Source organism: Panicum virgatum, chromosome 7N (assembly GCF_016808335.1).
Source record: "Panicum virgatum strain AP13 chromosome 7N, P.virgatum_v5, whole genome shotgun sequence".
In the NCBI taxonomy this organism is placed as follows: Eukaryota; Viridiplantae; Streptophyta; class Magnoliopsida; order Poales; family Poaceae; genus Panicum; species Panicum virgatum.
The window spans coordinates 7,426,507-7,442,080 of NC_053151.1; the positions used below are offsets into that span (position 1 = coordinate 7,426,507).

The window sequence follows — 15,574 nt, forward strand, 5'->3', positions numbered from 1 at the left end:
CAGAGCGGATGTTCAGAGCTAGTAGTAAAAGATTCCTTTGAAGTGGATAAAAGATTCTTCGATTCTTACCGGCGCATGCTCCAGATCTAGCTAGCCATGAGTGGGTTACAGTTGGTGGATGCTTTGGATCTTGTCGTTTTCCTGCGAGTGTTGTCGCACCACGGACAACGTGGGTACTAAAAAGGATGCCGTAACTTTATAGGGCCGAGCAAAAGGCAAGACATATAATGTAGTGCTGGCCAGTATTCCCCACAGCAGGATAATGAAATGTTGGGCTCTATAAGGGGAGCGTCGACTTTGGCTGTTCCTCTTGCCCTGTTTCCCTCTTGCATGCGTTGCTGTAAGTTTCTCTCTCTTGGACCCATTGAGCAACAAACTACACTAGACGTACACTCCAGTTTCTCCGTGCACATCTCTTTATTTGTAACTCGTTTTTCAATCCTCATTTGAGCTTGCTTTTTGTACAGTACTCTTCAGCAGCTTGCTGGACGATTGAAGCATGGAACCAGCTGCTGCAGCATGGGTGCCTGCTTGCAACTGCGCAGGGGAGCCGGCGCCATGGCAGCTGGTTGAGTACTACGCAGCATCAGCAGCAGCCACACATCAGCATTGTTATCCCATGGAGAACAATGACGAAGCAGCACAAGAGTCGTTTGAGGTTGTTTTGCACAGTATGGATCCCGATTGTGTGTGCCGGGATGTACAGGCGGATTTTCGGGACGATATCGACAGTGTGAAGGACAAGATCCATAGGTACCCCGAAAGCATTCGGGATCTCGGTGATTGGTACACGGCGCCGAGGACAGTGGCCATCGGCCCTTACCACCACAACAGCCGACAGCAGCTCAAGAAGGCGGAGCAGGTGAAGCATGTGGCTTCGTGTCAATGTGTCACAGAATCAGGGCGCTCGTTGCAGGAGCTGTACGACGCGGTCGTCTCCGCCGCCGCCGACGCCCGCCGCTTCTACGACAAGGATGCGGTGGCAGGCATCAGCGATGAAGACTTCCGGCATATGATGTTCTTTGATGCTTGCTTCCTGGTGCAGTACATGGTCTGTACTAGTACTAGTACTACTACTGTCCCAAGCCCAACAACGGAGGAGGCGAAGGCGGATCAATGGCTGGCTGAGTTCTTCTACGCCAACAGCAGCGGCATCGACCATGACGTCTGGCTGCTTGAGAACCAGCTCCCCTGGAAGGTGGTTGAGAGCGTCATGAACTTCAGGCCAGTGAACCTGGAGAAGTTCGTTGGTAAATGGATAGATAGTCTGCATGACCGCAAGGATCTCAAAGGAAAGTCTTTCGCCTTGGATGACAGTTACGACACACCACATCTCCTTGGCCTCCTCCGGCACCACATTGTAGGGAGTAGAACAAAAACCAGCTGGAAGCCCAAGGATAAAGATCAGTTCAAGTCACTGTCAATTTCTGTCAGTGCCATCGAGCTCGCCAAAATCGGCATCACTCTCACAGTCAACGAAACTGGCAAGCTCATTGACATGGGCCTCGACGACAGGAGCTTCTCCGCTGAGCTCTCACTGGCGCCGCTGTCCCTCAACTATGCACGCGCCAGCCGGCTCGTCAACATGGCTGCTCTCGAGATATGCTGCTTGACCCCAACTACTCTTACATATAACATTGAGGAGTCAGCCGTCTGCTCGTATCTTCTCCTCCTGTCGATGTTGGCGCAGAAGGAGGACGACGTGCACGAGCTGCGAAGGCATGGTGTCCTGGAAGGAGGAGCTGGGCTAACCAACAAGCAGGTGCTCGACTTCTTCACATGCCTTCAGAGCCTGCCCGACGGGCTATGCTCTACCTTGACATTGCTGCAGATCGAGGATTACAGGTTGAAGAGGAAGATGTTGGCCAAGGGGCACGCGTTTTGGTACAAGCACAAGAATACCATCTACAAGATCTTATCCGCCATTGCTTTCTTGGGTACACTTATCGGCCTCTTACAAAAATTCAAGTCTCTTTAATTTCAGCCGCCGCCCCTTGATCATGCATATCTTCGGTTCTAGTACTATTTATTATCGCTTACTTTATTTGGTAGTGATTTCCTCTGTAGCTACAAGTAACTTCCCTTCTCAATGTACCTGAATTCCGTTTAATTTGTAGCAAAAAGTTTGCTTAGTAGCTTTCTGATTCTCGAGCTACTTACTGTGTTGCTGTATCAGTTTGCCAATTATATTGCACCACCGTGAAAGTGGCAAACCCCATCATAGCTGTGTACCAAGATATTCTTTTCCTTCTTTTACCACTAAATTAGTGTGGGTGCATGGGCGGTGGTATACTTGTTGCACCCAGAAGCACGTTCAGTGACTCCGATCCATATGGATGAACTTCGTTTTTTTTTTTTTTGAAACTCAACTTTCGCATTTCATTCACCAGTGAGATCATTGCGATCACCAAGCACCATGAGGTGTACAAATTCTAGGAGGAGATCATACCAAAATAATTTATATATGGTGTCTAATCATTCGTCTCTTATTCAGAAACAAAATAGTTCAAATACTCAAAAACACAAGTTATGCTTAAATACGTATTCCGATAAATCAAATATTAACAAAAAAAATTTCTAATTTTTTGAATAAGATGAATGTTCAATACTCAATAGTGTATATAAAAGTTAATGTAACCTATAATTGCTAATCGAGGGAGCCCTCTTAGTACAATAGATAATTGTAATATATCTGATAAAAATGACTTGTTTGCCACACATGACAAATATAATGGAACCATGACCGACCAAACTATAAGAAAAATGAAAAATAACCTTGTGTTTAAGGTGATTTTGGTGCTTAAATAACATACATCCACTCGAGCGTTTTGCACGCATCGACCATTTGGTGATACACACTGTACGCTCCAACTGACGGCTTAAACAGTGAAACGAAAGCACACACCGGACCATCTAGTGTTTTTGAATGTAAATTTAGGGGTTGCTTTAAAGTGTCTCTGTTAATGATTTATTTGGTAATTTAGATTTAATTATGTTGGGTTATTTTGAATCTTGTTTATAATGGTACAATTGGCAATCTAATATATATACAAATTTATGGGTTTATTTTCATCTATATTTCATAATGACATGGTTGATAATTTATTAGGAAATAGAATATATCCAATGACTAATATTGTTAGAGGAAATCTAATGGATGATAATTTTTTTATAATTACAGAATTTATCTTTTAAAGCACATCTATGAGAAATAATGTGGAGTCTCCAATAGAGCATTCAACTAGTAATAGTAAGATCTCAGCATCTTAATTGAAAAGAGTTGAAAAAAGTGGATCCACTTTCTTAAATCTTGTTTTATGTGGAAATATTTTGAACACCGTAATTTTTATATCTTGACACCCAAATACCAAATTGCCACAAATTGTTTGCTGGTTCTGGGACTAGATGCAAGGAAGGATGACTGATGACAACAATCAAAACAGGGATAAACCGCAAGATGAAAGATTCTTAAATGGTGATTTTTTTCGTTGAAGTTGACAAAAGATTTTTTTGACTCCTACGAAAATCAGCGGTGGATGGTTGCTCCAAAATCTTGTCACGAGTGTGTACTACCAAGGTGGTTGTTGCTTTTAGATCTTGTCGTTTCTGCGATGCATAGTGCACTACACTCCAATTTGTCTGTGCTTTCTTCAGATATACAGTACTAGCTTGTTTTCACTCCTCACTTGAGCTTTTCTACAGTACGCTTCAGCTTGCTAATAATTGAAGCATGGAACCGGCTGCAGAATGGGTACCTTGCAACATCCAACTGGCGTACTGGACCATGGTCCATGGAGCCGCCATCAGCATGGTCTCCTGGCGGCGTTCCCTCACAGAGTCTGAATCCAATGAGATATATGGTCCAGGATTGGTGTCCCTAGCAATTAGTCCGACCGAGGGCAGCTTGTTGAGTGCTATGCATATATAATCCACACACCATTTCCCAATTGAGAAGAGAAAGAAGCCCGAGAGTCGTCTGATGAGGTCGTTCTGGCTTGTGAGTACTACAACAGAGGACGCCAAGGCGGATCAATGGCTGACCGAGTTCTTCTACACCAACCGCAACGGCATCCACCATGACGTCTGGCTGCTCGAGAACCAGCTCCCCTGGAAGGTGGTCGAGAGCATCTTGAACTTGAGGCCGGTGAACCTGGAGAAGTTCGTTGGTGCATGGAAAGAGAGTCTGCATGACCGCAAGGATCTGATCAAAGGAGGAAAGCCTGCTTTCGCCATGGATTACGACGACCCACCGCATCTCCTTGGCCTCCTCCGGCACTACATTGTTGGGAGGAGAACAAAAGCCTGGAAGCCCAAGGATAAAGACCAGTTCAAGTCACTGTCATTTTCTGTCAGTGCCATCGAGCTCGCCAAAATCGGCATCACTCTCACAGTCAACGAAACGGGCAAGCTCGTTGACATGGGCCTCGACCATGGGAACTTCTCCGCTGAGCTCTCATTGGCGCCGCTGTCCCTCAACTATGCACGCGCGAGCCGGCTCGTCAACATGGCTGCTCTCGAGATTTGCTGCTTGACCCCAACTACTCTTACAGATATCATTGAGGACTCAGCCGTCTGCTCGTATCTTCTCCTCCTGTCGATGCTGGTGCAGAAGGAGGACGACGTGCACGAGCTGCGAAGACATGGTATCCTGGAAGGAGGAGCTGGGCTAACCAACAAGCACGTGCTCGACTTCTTCACATGCCTTCAGAGCCTGCCCGATGGGTTATGCTCTACCTTGACCTTGTTGCAGATTGAGGATTACAAGATGAACAGGAAGATAGTAACCAAGGGCCACTCGTTTTGGTACAAGCACAAGAGTACCATCTACAAGATCATATCCGCCATTGGTTTCTTGGGTACACTTGCTGGCCTCTTACAAAAATTCAAGTCTCCTTAATTTCAGCCGCCGCCCCTTGATCATATAGTATCTTCTGTTCTGGCCTCTTACAAAAATTCAAGTCTCCTTAATTTCAGCCGCCGCCCCTTGATCATATAGTATCTTCTGTTCTACTATTTATTATTATCCATTACTGTATTTGGTAGTAATTTCTTTTGTAGCTACATGTAATTAACTGTCCTTCTCAATGTACCTGAATGCCGTTTAATTTGCAGCAAAACGTTTGCTTAGCCTTCTGATTTTTCTCGAGCTACTGTGTTCTGTAACAGTTTGCCAATTATATTGCACCACTATGAAAGTGGCAAACTGCATTGTTTATTTGTCAATTGCACCACCATGGAAGTGGCAAACCCCATGATAGCTGTGTACCAAGGATATTCTTTTCCTTCTTATGGACGGTGTGGTGTACTAGTTGCACCCAAAAGCACGTTCAGTGACTCCATATGGATCATGGAACTTCGTCTTAGTGAGAGTAGTTGGTGATTGTGCCTCCAGTTTAGTGTGGTAAAAGATGGAATGTGTTGACACATGGATGTCCTGGTACACGAGCACGTCACGTAAAGCACTTCGAGGCAGATCCTTCGGTTCCAGAAACTACATCATCCTGGTTCTGTCGGCGCGCAGAAAACTCATCCATGAAGATCGAACCTCATCGGTGCAACACCTTTGGTTGTTCTAGGATCGATGAGCCGCCTAGAATGTCATCAATCACCCTACTGACAATCGAATATGGTTTGGAAGAGATTAGGGCAAAGGAGCAAACTAAAGGGTAAAAGGTCAAAAAACAGAAAGGTGGTTAAGTGTTTTGAATGATATGTTACACTCAATCGATTGTGGCTCTTGATATTTATAGGGTGGGAGTGCCCTATGAAAGTCCAAATACATCACAAAACTTTTTTTAAAACTGACTTAATACAATCTTATTAGTAAAACCTAACCCCCTCCCATCGAACTAGAGTCTTGGCTTCCCAACACTTGAATCCTTTGGTCTCCTTAACCCTTTTTATCCGGACTTCAAATTAAATGATCCATATATGCATTTCGGCCTGGCCTATGTCATGGAGTATTTATTTCCCCCATCTTAACACCTTCCGAAATATGACCATCTGAGTTTTGATAAATTCAGCTTGATAATTATACAAATTCATCGTTGTCCATAATACTTATTTTCAAGGTTATGCCAAAAATAACTTGCCATGGCCACCACCACTGCTTGGGTTGTAGATTACAAATATATATACTGACTCCGATACAAATTTATAGATCGTCATTGACTTTTAGATATGGCATCTAATCATTCATCTTTTCAGAAACAAAATAGTTCAAATACTCAAAAACAAAAGTCTTGCTTTAGTACTTATGATGATAAATCAAACATTAACAAAAAAAATTTTTATAATTTTTTGAATAAGATGAATGTTCAAAGGTGTATATAAAAGTTAAGGTAACTTATAATTTCTAATGAAGGGAGTACTCTTAGTACAATAGATAATTATATATCTGATAAAAATGACCTGTTCGCCACATAGGACAAATATAAGCGAACCATGGCCGACCAAGCTATAAGAAAAATGAAAAATAACCTTGTGTTTAAGGTGATTTTGGTGCTTAAATGACAAATACATCCACCCGAACGTTTTACACGCATCAGATCAGTTGATGATACACATTGGACACTCCAACGGTTGGCTTAAACGGTGAAAGCACACACCGGACCATCCAATGTTTGAATGTAAATTTGGGGGTTTCTCTAAAGTGTCTCTCTTAATGATTTATTTGGTAATTTATATGTAATTATGTTGGGTTATTTTAAATCTCATTTATAATGGTACAATTGGCAATTTATATACAAATTTATAGGGTTAGTTTTAGCTATATTTCATAATGGCATGGTGGATAATTTATTAGGAAATAGAATGTATCCAATGACTATTATTGTTAGAGGAAATCTGATGGATTGTACATTTTTTATAATCTATAGAATTTATATTTTTAAGCACATCTATGAGAAATAATGTGGAGTCTCCAATAGAGTCTTCAACTATCTATAACTAGTCTATCAACTCGTGCTCTCGCACGAGTTAGTCTTAGATATATTATGTATTACAATACAACATATATAAATCTATTTTATACTTATTTTTTTAAAATTGCATATTTTGCTACTTTAGATGTATGCTTGATTGATTTAGTTAATCTTTGATACGATTGCAGAAGTAGGTAAATTTTTAATATAAATTTGAGAGGTACTTTCATTATACTATCGATCATAATAACTAAGCTGAACAATTTAGATATAAATTATAGGGGCTATATGGTATCATCCATCAAGATAGCAAATATATAAATTTAGAGTGTTATTTCATATTTTCTTTCATAATGACAGAGTGGGTAATTAATATGTAGTTTTAGGGGTTATTTAATATTTTTTCATAATGCCATAGGTAGGTGATTACTTAGAAAATAGATCTAATTGCTATTAAGATTCCAATCTGCCAATTGATGATTAGATGTTTCTTATTATATATTGTAAGAAATTCTATAATTTGATCTTTTTTGTAGCGCATCTTGTGAGGATTAACGTGGTGACTCCAAAAGAAGTCCCAAATTGGTAATACTAAGATTAGGCACAAAATATTCGTTCATGGAAAGGTTTCTAGCATCTTTATTTAAAAAAGTTATGGGATCATTTAGTAGGGAAAATTTGTAGATGTGAAAAATCTGATAAAAAACCGAGAGTAAATATGACAATGGAAAAAAAACTATAAAAAAAAGCTAGAACGTGTTTTCGTTGGGAGTTGAACTCGAGACCTTTCATAATGGCGGAGGTGAAAATGGAAAAAAATGCCAAATAAAGTAATTTGCTTTCGTTGGGAGTTGAACTCGAGACCTTTCATAATGACAGAGGTGGATAATTACTTAGAAAACAGATCTAACGGCTATAAATATTCCAATCTGCTAATTTTTAAACCTCCAATTAGTAATAGTAAGATCTCAGCAACTAAATGGAAAAAGAGTTGAAAAAAGTGGATCCACTTTCTTAAATCTTGTTTTATGTGGAAATATTTCGAACATTGTAATTTATATATTTTGACACCCACATGCCAAATTGTCATAAATTGTTTGCTCGTTCTGGGACTAGATGCAAGGAAAGGATGAATTATGACAGAAATCAAAACAGGGATAAACCGCAAGATGAAAGATTCTTAAGTGGTGATTTAATTTTTTCTTTGAATTTGATAAAATATTCTTTTGACTCGGAAAAAAAAATCAGCGATGGATGGTTGCTCCAAAACCTTGTCACGAGTGTGCTACTACAAAGGTGGTTGTTGCTTTAGATCTTGTTTCTGCGATGTATAGTGCACTACACTCCAATTTCTTCTCTGTGCTTTGTTCAGATATACTAGCTTGTTTTCACTCCTCTCTCGAGCTTTTCTACAGTACTATTCAGCTTGCCAATAATTGAAATATGGAACCGGCTGCAGAATGGGTACCTTGCTACTTCCAACTGGGCAACTGGCGAACTGGACCATGGAGCAGCCATCAGCATGGTCTCCTGGCGGCTTTCCCTCACAGAGTCAGAATCCACTAAGATATATGGTATCTGGACCTGGATCCAAACTTGGTGTCCCTAGCAATTAGTCCGGCGGACGCCAGCTTGTTAAGTGCTATGCATATGCCACACAGCATTTCCTGAGGGACCGAAACTGGCGACCAGAGTGGGGGCGAATGTGAGCCGATCCAAATTTCTTCCGAAATTGAAACGTCGGCCTATGTCCCAAAGTCACCGCAAGCCCTCCAACCTAGGTCAGCGAGAATAGCTATGGACAAGCTATCTCGAAGCAGAAGACCCTGGTCGCAGCGCGGAAGCAAAGCGAGTCGAAACACAGAACATGAGTGCAGAGACTGGTCAGATCGGTTGCACAGACCGGTCAGACCAGTCGGGCTGGGAAATCAAACTGCAGACCGGTCAGACCGGTTGCACAGACCGGTCAGACTGGTCGCTCCCAGACAGCCCGCCAACAAAACTCCAAATGTCAAATCTCGAGCAAACGAAGTCCAAATCGAACGAAACTTGGAGCAAAGCTTCGCATCTACCCCATGAACATATTCCCAAAAGATCTTTCCCAAAAGATTAACAGATCGTGAGAAATTGAGGGAAGATCAAAGAGAATTGGGGTTTTCTCAAGAATCCAAAAATCTCAATCCGTGAGAACTCGCAATTCCTGCAGGTTTGGCACTAGGCTAGATAGATTAGAATCGTCACAACGAGTCCATCAAACCACGAATCGAAGAACTTGACTCCTCCAAACACAAAACACCTCAAAGAAGGAAAAAATCAAGTCCAAAAACACAAAGGGAAGGGGAGGACGAAAAGCTCAGCACACACGGGTGAATCTCAACACAATTTCATTCATAATTCACGAAGGAATTCACCTATACAAAGGCTAGAGCCGACCACACCATCATCCACCCTCTAAATCGAAGAGATTAGCTATAATCTAACCTCCCTTTGCATTGGAGACCTTGGCCCTAACCTAGAGCAGGGGCAGGGAGAAGGAAAAATGAAGAGAAAACAAAAGTCTCAAGAGACTCAACCAGCCACGGGCTGGTGGGGGTTTTTATACCCGGCTGCTGCGGCCAGACCGGTCAGATCGGTCGGGTCAGCAGCACCCTGTTGTACAGCTTCAATCGACGGCGGAGCTTCTTTCTTCGACTCGAAGTCTTTGCTGCGATGCCGCCACGTCGACGAAGATCCGGTCTGGGTTGGTGGCCGGTTTTGAGAAAACCGCCAAAACCTCACGCGCGGGAAGGTTCCCGCCTCCACGCCGTGACCCTAGACGTCGTTCCCGCCTCGGCCTTCTGACGGCCCTAGACGCCGCCCGACGCCCGTCACCTCCTCGCCCGCAGCGAGGCCCTAGACGCCGTCGACGCCCGTCGCCTCCGTCAGTCCCGAGACCGACGCCCGTCATCTCCACGACTTGGCGTCTTCAACCGCCGTCCGCCTCCTTGGTTTTGTGGTGCAAACCAAGAAACCCGCCTTCCGTCGCCACTTGCGCCCTCGATCCAGGAGTGGATGCCACAGCTGCCGCCCGGTCCGAGCTCCGGTCCCGGCTACCCTTCACCGCCGTCCACCGCACGGTCCATCGGCCACAGCACCTCCACGGCAGCTCCCCGTCGACACTCGACGCCCATGTACCTGCAATCCAATGACCAAGCACACGATCACACCGCACGGTTGACAATTCACTCATCACAAGTAGGATAGAGTACTCAACATTCCTCAATCTCCCCCTTGATGAGTGCATTGTCAACACACCACAAACGAACCAAGAGAAGTGCTAAAAAGAAAAGCAAGAAAGCGAAGAACTCAAGCAAGTGACAGAAAAGCTCTGAAAGTCAAGAATAGTCACTTACTCAAGCACAGATCGATTCCCTAAGACAAGGGCAACGGCTCGACGCACTCGATCAAAAGCCAAAACATGACTACTCAAAGACAGAGGTAACGCTCGAGGCAGTCATGCAAGAAGCAGAGGGAAAACGAGGAAAACCAGGAGCCAAGAACAAAGCAGAAACTCCTCAAGCAAAGCTTTTCCCTCTCACAAGTGCAGCTCTCCCAAAATGATGCACTCTCAAGGCCATGTGCACAACAAGTTTTTTTAAAAAATCAAACAAGTCTCCCCCTTGTTCGATCACTTCTCTCAAAACTCTCCCCCTTGTTGGCACATGCACACATCAAGTCTAAAAAGACCTACAGCTCCCCCTGAAGCTGAAACTCCCCCTCAACAGATGCTATACAATGAATTCAACGCAGGAGGTGTAAGTGAAAGCATTCAGGGATACAATGATATGAGCAACATCTAGTCACAAGCGCGTGTGCATCCATAAACAAGACCTGCATCTAGCTCAACATGGTATATCAAATCAGTCTAGAGCTAGGCAAGTTCAGTTTAGGAGAAATAAAAGCATCACCCATGATCTAGCACTAACAAGTAGGAAATGGAAAGCAGTGCTAATCAAACTCATACAGGTGAGCCAAAACAGCCAAAGATGTTGTTAACAATCATTTTTCCAAAGCTGAGCACAGTAGGTATATATAACATGGTACATGTGGATTATTTCAGTAGAAATTCACAAAGATTAATAGAAAGATTGTGCCAATTCTTGCAGTTACTCAATAAGGGTGCAGAGGCCCCATAAATCAGTCATGTTGAACGTGTACAAGCCAAAGATAGAAAACATTGCAGCACAGTTAATGCACTAAACTAAAGTCCTAGATTGCGACAGTTCATCTTGGCAACTTCAGGATGCAGGTTCTTCACTTCATTTGATTTGTGAAAGAGGAGGTGGTGGAGGAGTTCCGAACGTAGATGAGCTGACTGGGTCTGTGCAGGAAAATGCAGTAAGTGAGAATACATATAGTGCAGTAGGAAAGTGAAGATGGTATTCTATGGAATTAGTGGAAATGTATATTGACAATGGATGAGTTGCATAGAAATCTTACAGGGTCCAGACATAGAGTGATAGTACCATTGCTCGCATCGTATGATCTGAGAAAGATCATTGCGTAAAACCCGCTATCATTGGACCCGGGCGCCATGGTGGGGCAGTTGGTTTGGTAGTGGAACGGAAAGTTGGCAAAGTTTCGCAGCAATGCCTTTGGCCGCAGCTTTTGAATGGCGGTGGTTTGTCTAATGGCTGCAAGTTTACAAAAAGCGTATTTGCCACAGTCACTTTGAACCGTATCTTTGTGGAAGTCCTGCCAAAGAGTGTGGGGGAGATCCGGCCCGTAGGGGTTTGGGTCCAAGATGTCGATACGTAGGAGAGCGAGGTTGATGGCGTAAACAGACCAATGGCGTTTGTGGAACATTGGGAGGAAAATCTGAAAAAGGGAATACGAATAAGTGAGTTTACAGTGTGCATGGGAATCTGAAATGAAAATGTAGTATTAAGTAAACAGTGAAAGATTGAGGGTGACAGTTTGTTCTAGATACATATTAGTGTGTAAATGTGAAAGTTGGCTTTGTGTACATTTATTTAAGGTTAACCGTACGAACTTTTCAAAATGACAGTAAATAATCATGGGTGGAGTGGAAAAGGAAGTGATACGTCTACATACCGTGTTGCATGCTAGGAGTGCTTCCTCTGAAGGAAGAAGGCAGTCCAGGGCGCGCAGAAGAGCGACATCATCAAAAGGTATATGTGTGCTGTCCCTGCGGTGTGTAGCTTCCCAGTCGAGAATGGCCTGGTTGAAATGAAGTGTGTAAAACATCGTAAACAACAGTATAATAAGAGAAGATGGAACCAGGGTACGGTTGGCCTGAAAAGTGTACCGATATGGTGGGAGTTAGAAAGATAGATCTCCGAGATTCAGTTGATCCCATGACTCCAACATCATCACGGAGGCATCTCATGTAAAATTCCATCAAGAGAGGCTGTAGCGGCTTCCCATCCATAAAAGAGTCGGCAACATCTGACCCATTTACAAATGTATCCCCGTGTTGCATAAGTTTGGTGCTGCAGTGTTAGGCAGTGGATTAAAATGATAGTTATGCAAGAAATATGAGATGGTGTAAATTGAGAAGTAAATTACCTAGGTAGAGCATGTTTGTCGGTGCAGAGCAGTTCGCGTAGTCTTAATACTGTGTGGTAGCGTTGGCGCAGTGATGCTTCTGACTTGGAGTTGGAACAGGGTGTTCTGTCTTGTTCGGGACGAGGAGTGACATCGGGCTACATGCCAGGAACATAGTTAGTAAAACTGAATAGTTCGGGGAAAGGGTAAGTTCAAAGTGTGTTGGGGGGGGTGGGGGGGGGGGGGGGTTACATCAGCTCTCGGTGTCTCGTCAAATTTTGGCCTAGAGCCATCTAGTCCTGGTGTTATAGGCTGAAGGGACAAAACCATGACACAAGGTGTTGAAACTGGTTCAGAGAACATAAATAATCATACAATGATGTGTGTTGGCTGGGAAACAGAATTACCGTGGTGTCAAAGCTTGGCTTCGGTGTAGAACTCTTTGATGATGGCTCAACCTGTGTGGTCTGGTCTTGTAATCTCTGTGTGGAATGATGGTAACTAGTTAGTAAATTGTAATGTAGATTGGCATAAAGATAACAAGCAGACATAAAGTAACAGCATTGGATATAAAAACCTTGTCTTGAGGAGTCTTATCAAACAGTGGCGGCGTATCGCACACGCGGGCTTTCTGGTGGATTGACTGCGATGTTTGTATGACGTCCGGTAGGACAGTAATGCAGAAATTGGCATCAGGAACTGGATGCGGCTGAAAACAGAATTAAAAATAGGTGAAATAGTTTAACTTTGAATACCGTAAATGAGCAATGTGATGTTGGATTGGGAGGAAGCATATTTAACAGACCTGGGGAGGTGCAGTATGAGGGAAATTGGAGGTAGGTGGTTCAACGGGAACAGAATCAATGTTGGGCATATCCTTCCCTACATAAAGTGATGAGGACGGTTAAATGGTGCGTGACTGTGGGTTGTTCAAAATCTAATTCACACATGAAAAATGTAATAGATTGCAGAAGGAGATATCATAAAAAATGATGGAATGTGTAAAAGATTAAACCTATGTGTGGAGGGGATTTATGACTTTTATCGGGCATCTGCTGTTGCTGCATCCAATAAAATTTGTCATTGAAGTGTTCGGCTTGTGATTCAGTCAACTGGGAAGCGGGTGGGAGCTGTGTAGGGAGGGGCGAAAGGGATCCTGTGAACAAAGGTAAATTTGTGAGACAGTAAGATGACAATACAGAATTGGTAAAATATGAAGCAAGATCTCAGGGTGAAGGTGCATAAAAAGGTTGAATAAAAGTGTACATGTTAAACTATGTGCACATATACATCTTACTGTTAGATTTGTCAAGAACTGTATGAAGCTGTCAAATGATGTGAAGAACAAGGCACATAACAAATATGTTGTAAGTGTAAAAAAAGAGGAATATATGTATGCAAGCCATCGTTTTATGTTATGGGTGTTTGCTAGGTCTGTCGGTGTGCTCAGTAAAAGACGGGGATCCTTCCACCTGTTGGTGAATCATCACCGGAGGAGCCTGTTCCATTGTCAGTTTCGGGCTGGGTGTCATTGCCTTCATACTCTTCAGACTGGCTATATGCCTTCATACACTTTGATGTTGACTGTCCATGTCATCCTCATCATCGCTGACTGGAGCATCTTCGTGTGACTCGTCAGGGGACTCAGCGCGCAGGACGTCATCAATTAATTCAGCAAAGGTGGCAGCTAAATTGCACTGCTCTTGTGCTAAGTTGTTGGTTGCTTTTTTGACAGACAGGCAGAACTTGTCTATCTCTTTGTCATGCTTCTCGAGAGCCTTGGTAAATTTGTTGCGGCGGCGGGCAGGGAGGAGTTTGATCTTCTCGGAGAGCAATGTGTCGAGGCGAGGTATGTGGAATGAGAAATCAGAGGAACCATTGGACTCTTTAGGACCATAAAAGTAGCAAGTATCGGTACAGCTGCGGAACTGCATGAATATATTATTTGAAGGATGAGTAAAAATCATTGTAAAGGAAAAACAAAAATTGAGCGAGGTGGAAAGGTTAGGTATGGAGCTCACATGGCAGTTGCCGTAAGTGGTGGGGCTGCCGCGATGCTTGTTTTTATCTGCCTTCGCAAGTTGAAATATAACCTCCCTGTGGAAATGCCTTATGCGAGGGACGCCGTGACGGTCGGTCGGACAGCTGCGGTGGTCGAGGTTGTCAAGATAATATATCTGCATTGAGAGTTGTTTATGGAAGTACAAAACAATTAGAATGGATGTGTATGTCATAAATAATATAGGCAGTATGCATAAATGTCATATGATGCCATATATCCAGGTGTAAGGTGATGGCATAAAAGCATGTAAATCAGTAATCATAGCGGTATAGAAAGCTTACAAGGATGACGACAGAGCAACCATAGATGGTACGGGTTGCAGCTTTGGGCTTCTCTTGGTGCCATTTCTGCACGAAGTCACAAAGGTGGTTGTAAACCAATTGGCACCAGTCGATTTGGGCCATGCGGTCCATATGCTCTGTCATCACAATGTCTGAGTTTGTGATGTTCCAGCTGGCGGAGGGGAACAGCAGCCGGTTCATGACGATAAGAAAAAAGCATCTCATCGTTAGTTGGTCTACACCACCGGCAGCAACCCGTTGGCGGAGGAACTCAACTTTGATGGGTCGATTGCCAATCCCAATGGAAGCTCGGAAGTTGGATGCTACTTGTTTACGTTGTGCCCATCCAAAGGTTGGAATGGACCCACCAGAACTAGGAATACCAAGTACGAGCTTCACCACCTCTTTTGTTATCTTCAGCTCTTTGCCGGGTCCTGCCCTGATAGTCATATCCCTCGGGTCTGTGTGGTCCATTAACCACCGTAGAAGACCGCGACACTCAACTGCGTCTAGCGCCATATCAACAAGAGCTGCAAACCTGTAGTTGGCAACCTCGGCAAGCTGATCGGTGTTCATAAGTTTGATGGTTTCCAACACATCAGCTGGAATACACCTAATATTCAGCTTCTTCGGTTGCTGCAAACAGCATCGAATTAGTGGTAACATATAAATTGATGCACAAAAACAGATATGATTAGTGTCAGACATGTAAATGGTAGTATGCAAAATCTTACGTCGGCAGCTGGTGGTGATGCTTCACG

General features: G+C 43.5%; 2 protein-coding genes and 1 long non-coding RNA gene across 4 annotated transcripts; 2 read left to right on the forward strand and 1 right to left on the reverse strand.

Annotated features, from left to right (window-relative positions):
* Positions 1–222: 222 nt before the first annotated feature.
* On the forward strand, positions 223–2,218 carry LOC120683659 (UPF0481 protein At3g47200-like). Of its 2 annotated transcripts, none has more exons than XM_039965750.1 (2): positions 223–340; positions 468–2,218. In XM_039965750.1, the coding sequence occupies exon 2, from the start codon at positions 500–502 to the stop codon at positions 1,976–1,978; it is 1,479 nt and encodes a 492-aa protein (XP_039821684.1). In that variant the 5' UTR covers positions 223–340; positions 468–499; the 3' UTR covers positions 1,979–2,218. The 2 variants fall into 2 exon arrangements, with proteins under 2 accessions (XP_039821684.1, XP_039821685.1); XM_039965751.1 differs by having other exon boundaries at positions 237–340; positions 478–2,218.
* Positions 2,219–3,271: 1,053 nt separating this feature from the next.
* Positions 3,272–5,172, forward strand: LOC120683013. Its single transcript, XM_039965030.1, has one exon. The coding sequence runs from the start codon at positions 3,980–3,982 to the stop codon at positions 4,895–4,897; it is 918 nt and encodes a 305-aa protein (XP_039820964.1). The 5' UTR covers positions 3,272–3,979; the 3' UTR covers positions 4,898–5,172.
* A 7,160-nt stretch (positions 5,173–12,332) lies between these two features.
* Positions 12,333–13,985, reverse strand: LOC120680681. Its single transcript, XR_005677767.1, has 7 exons — positions 13,943–13,985; positions 13,486–13,626; positions 13,276–13,352; positions 13,048–13,179; positions 12,723–12,952; positions 12,492–12,628; positions 12,333–12,415 (listed from the first exon to the last, which is right to left on the reverse strand). It is a non-coding gene; the product is annotated as an uncharacterized LOC120680681 (long non-coding RNA).
* Between the last annotated feature and the right edge of the window lie 1,589 nt (positions 13,986–15,574).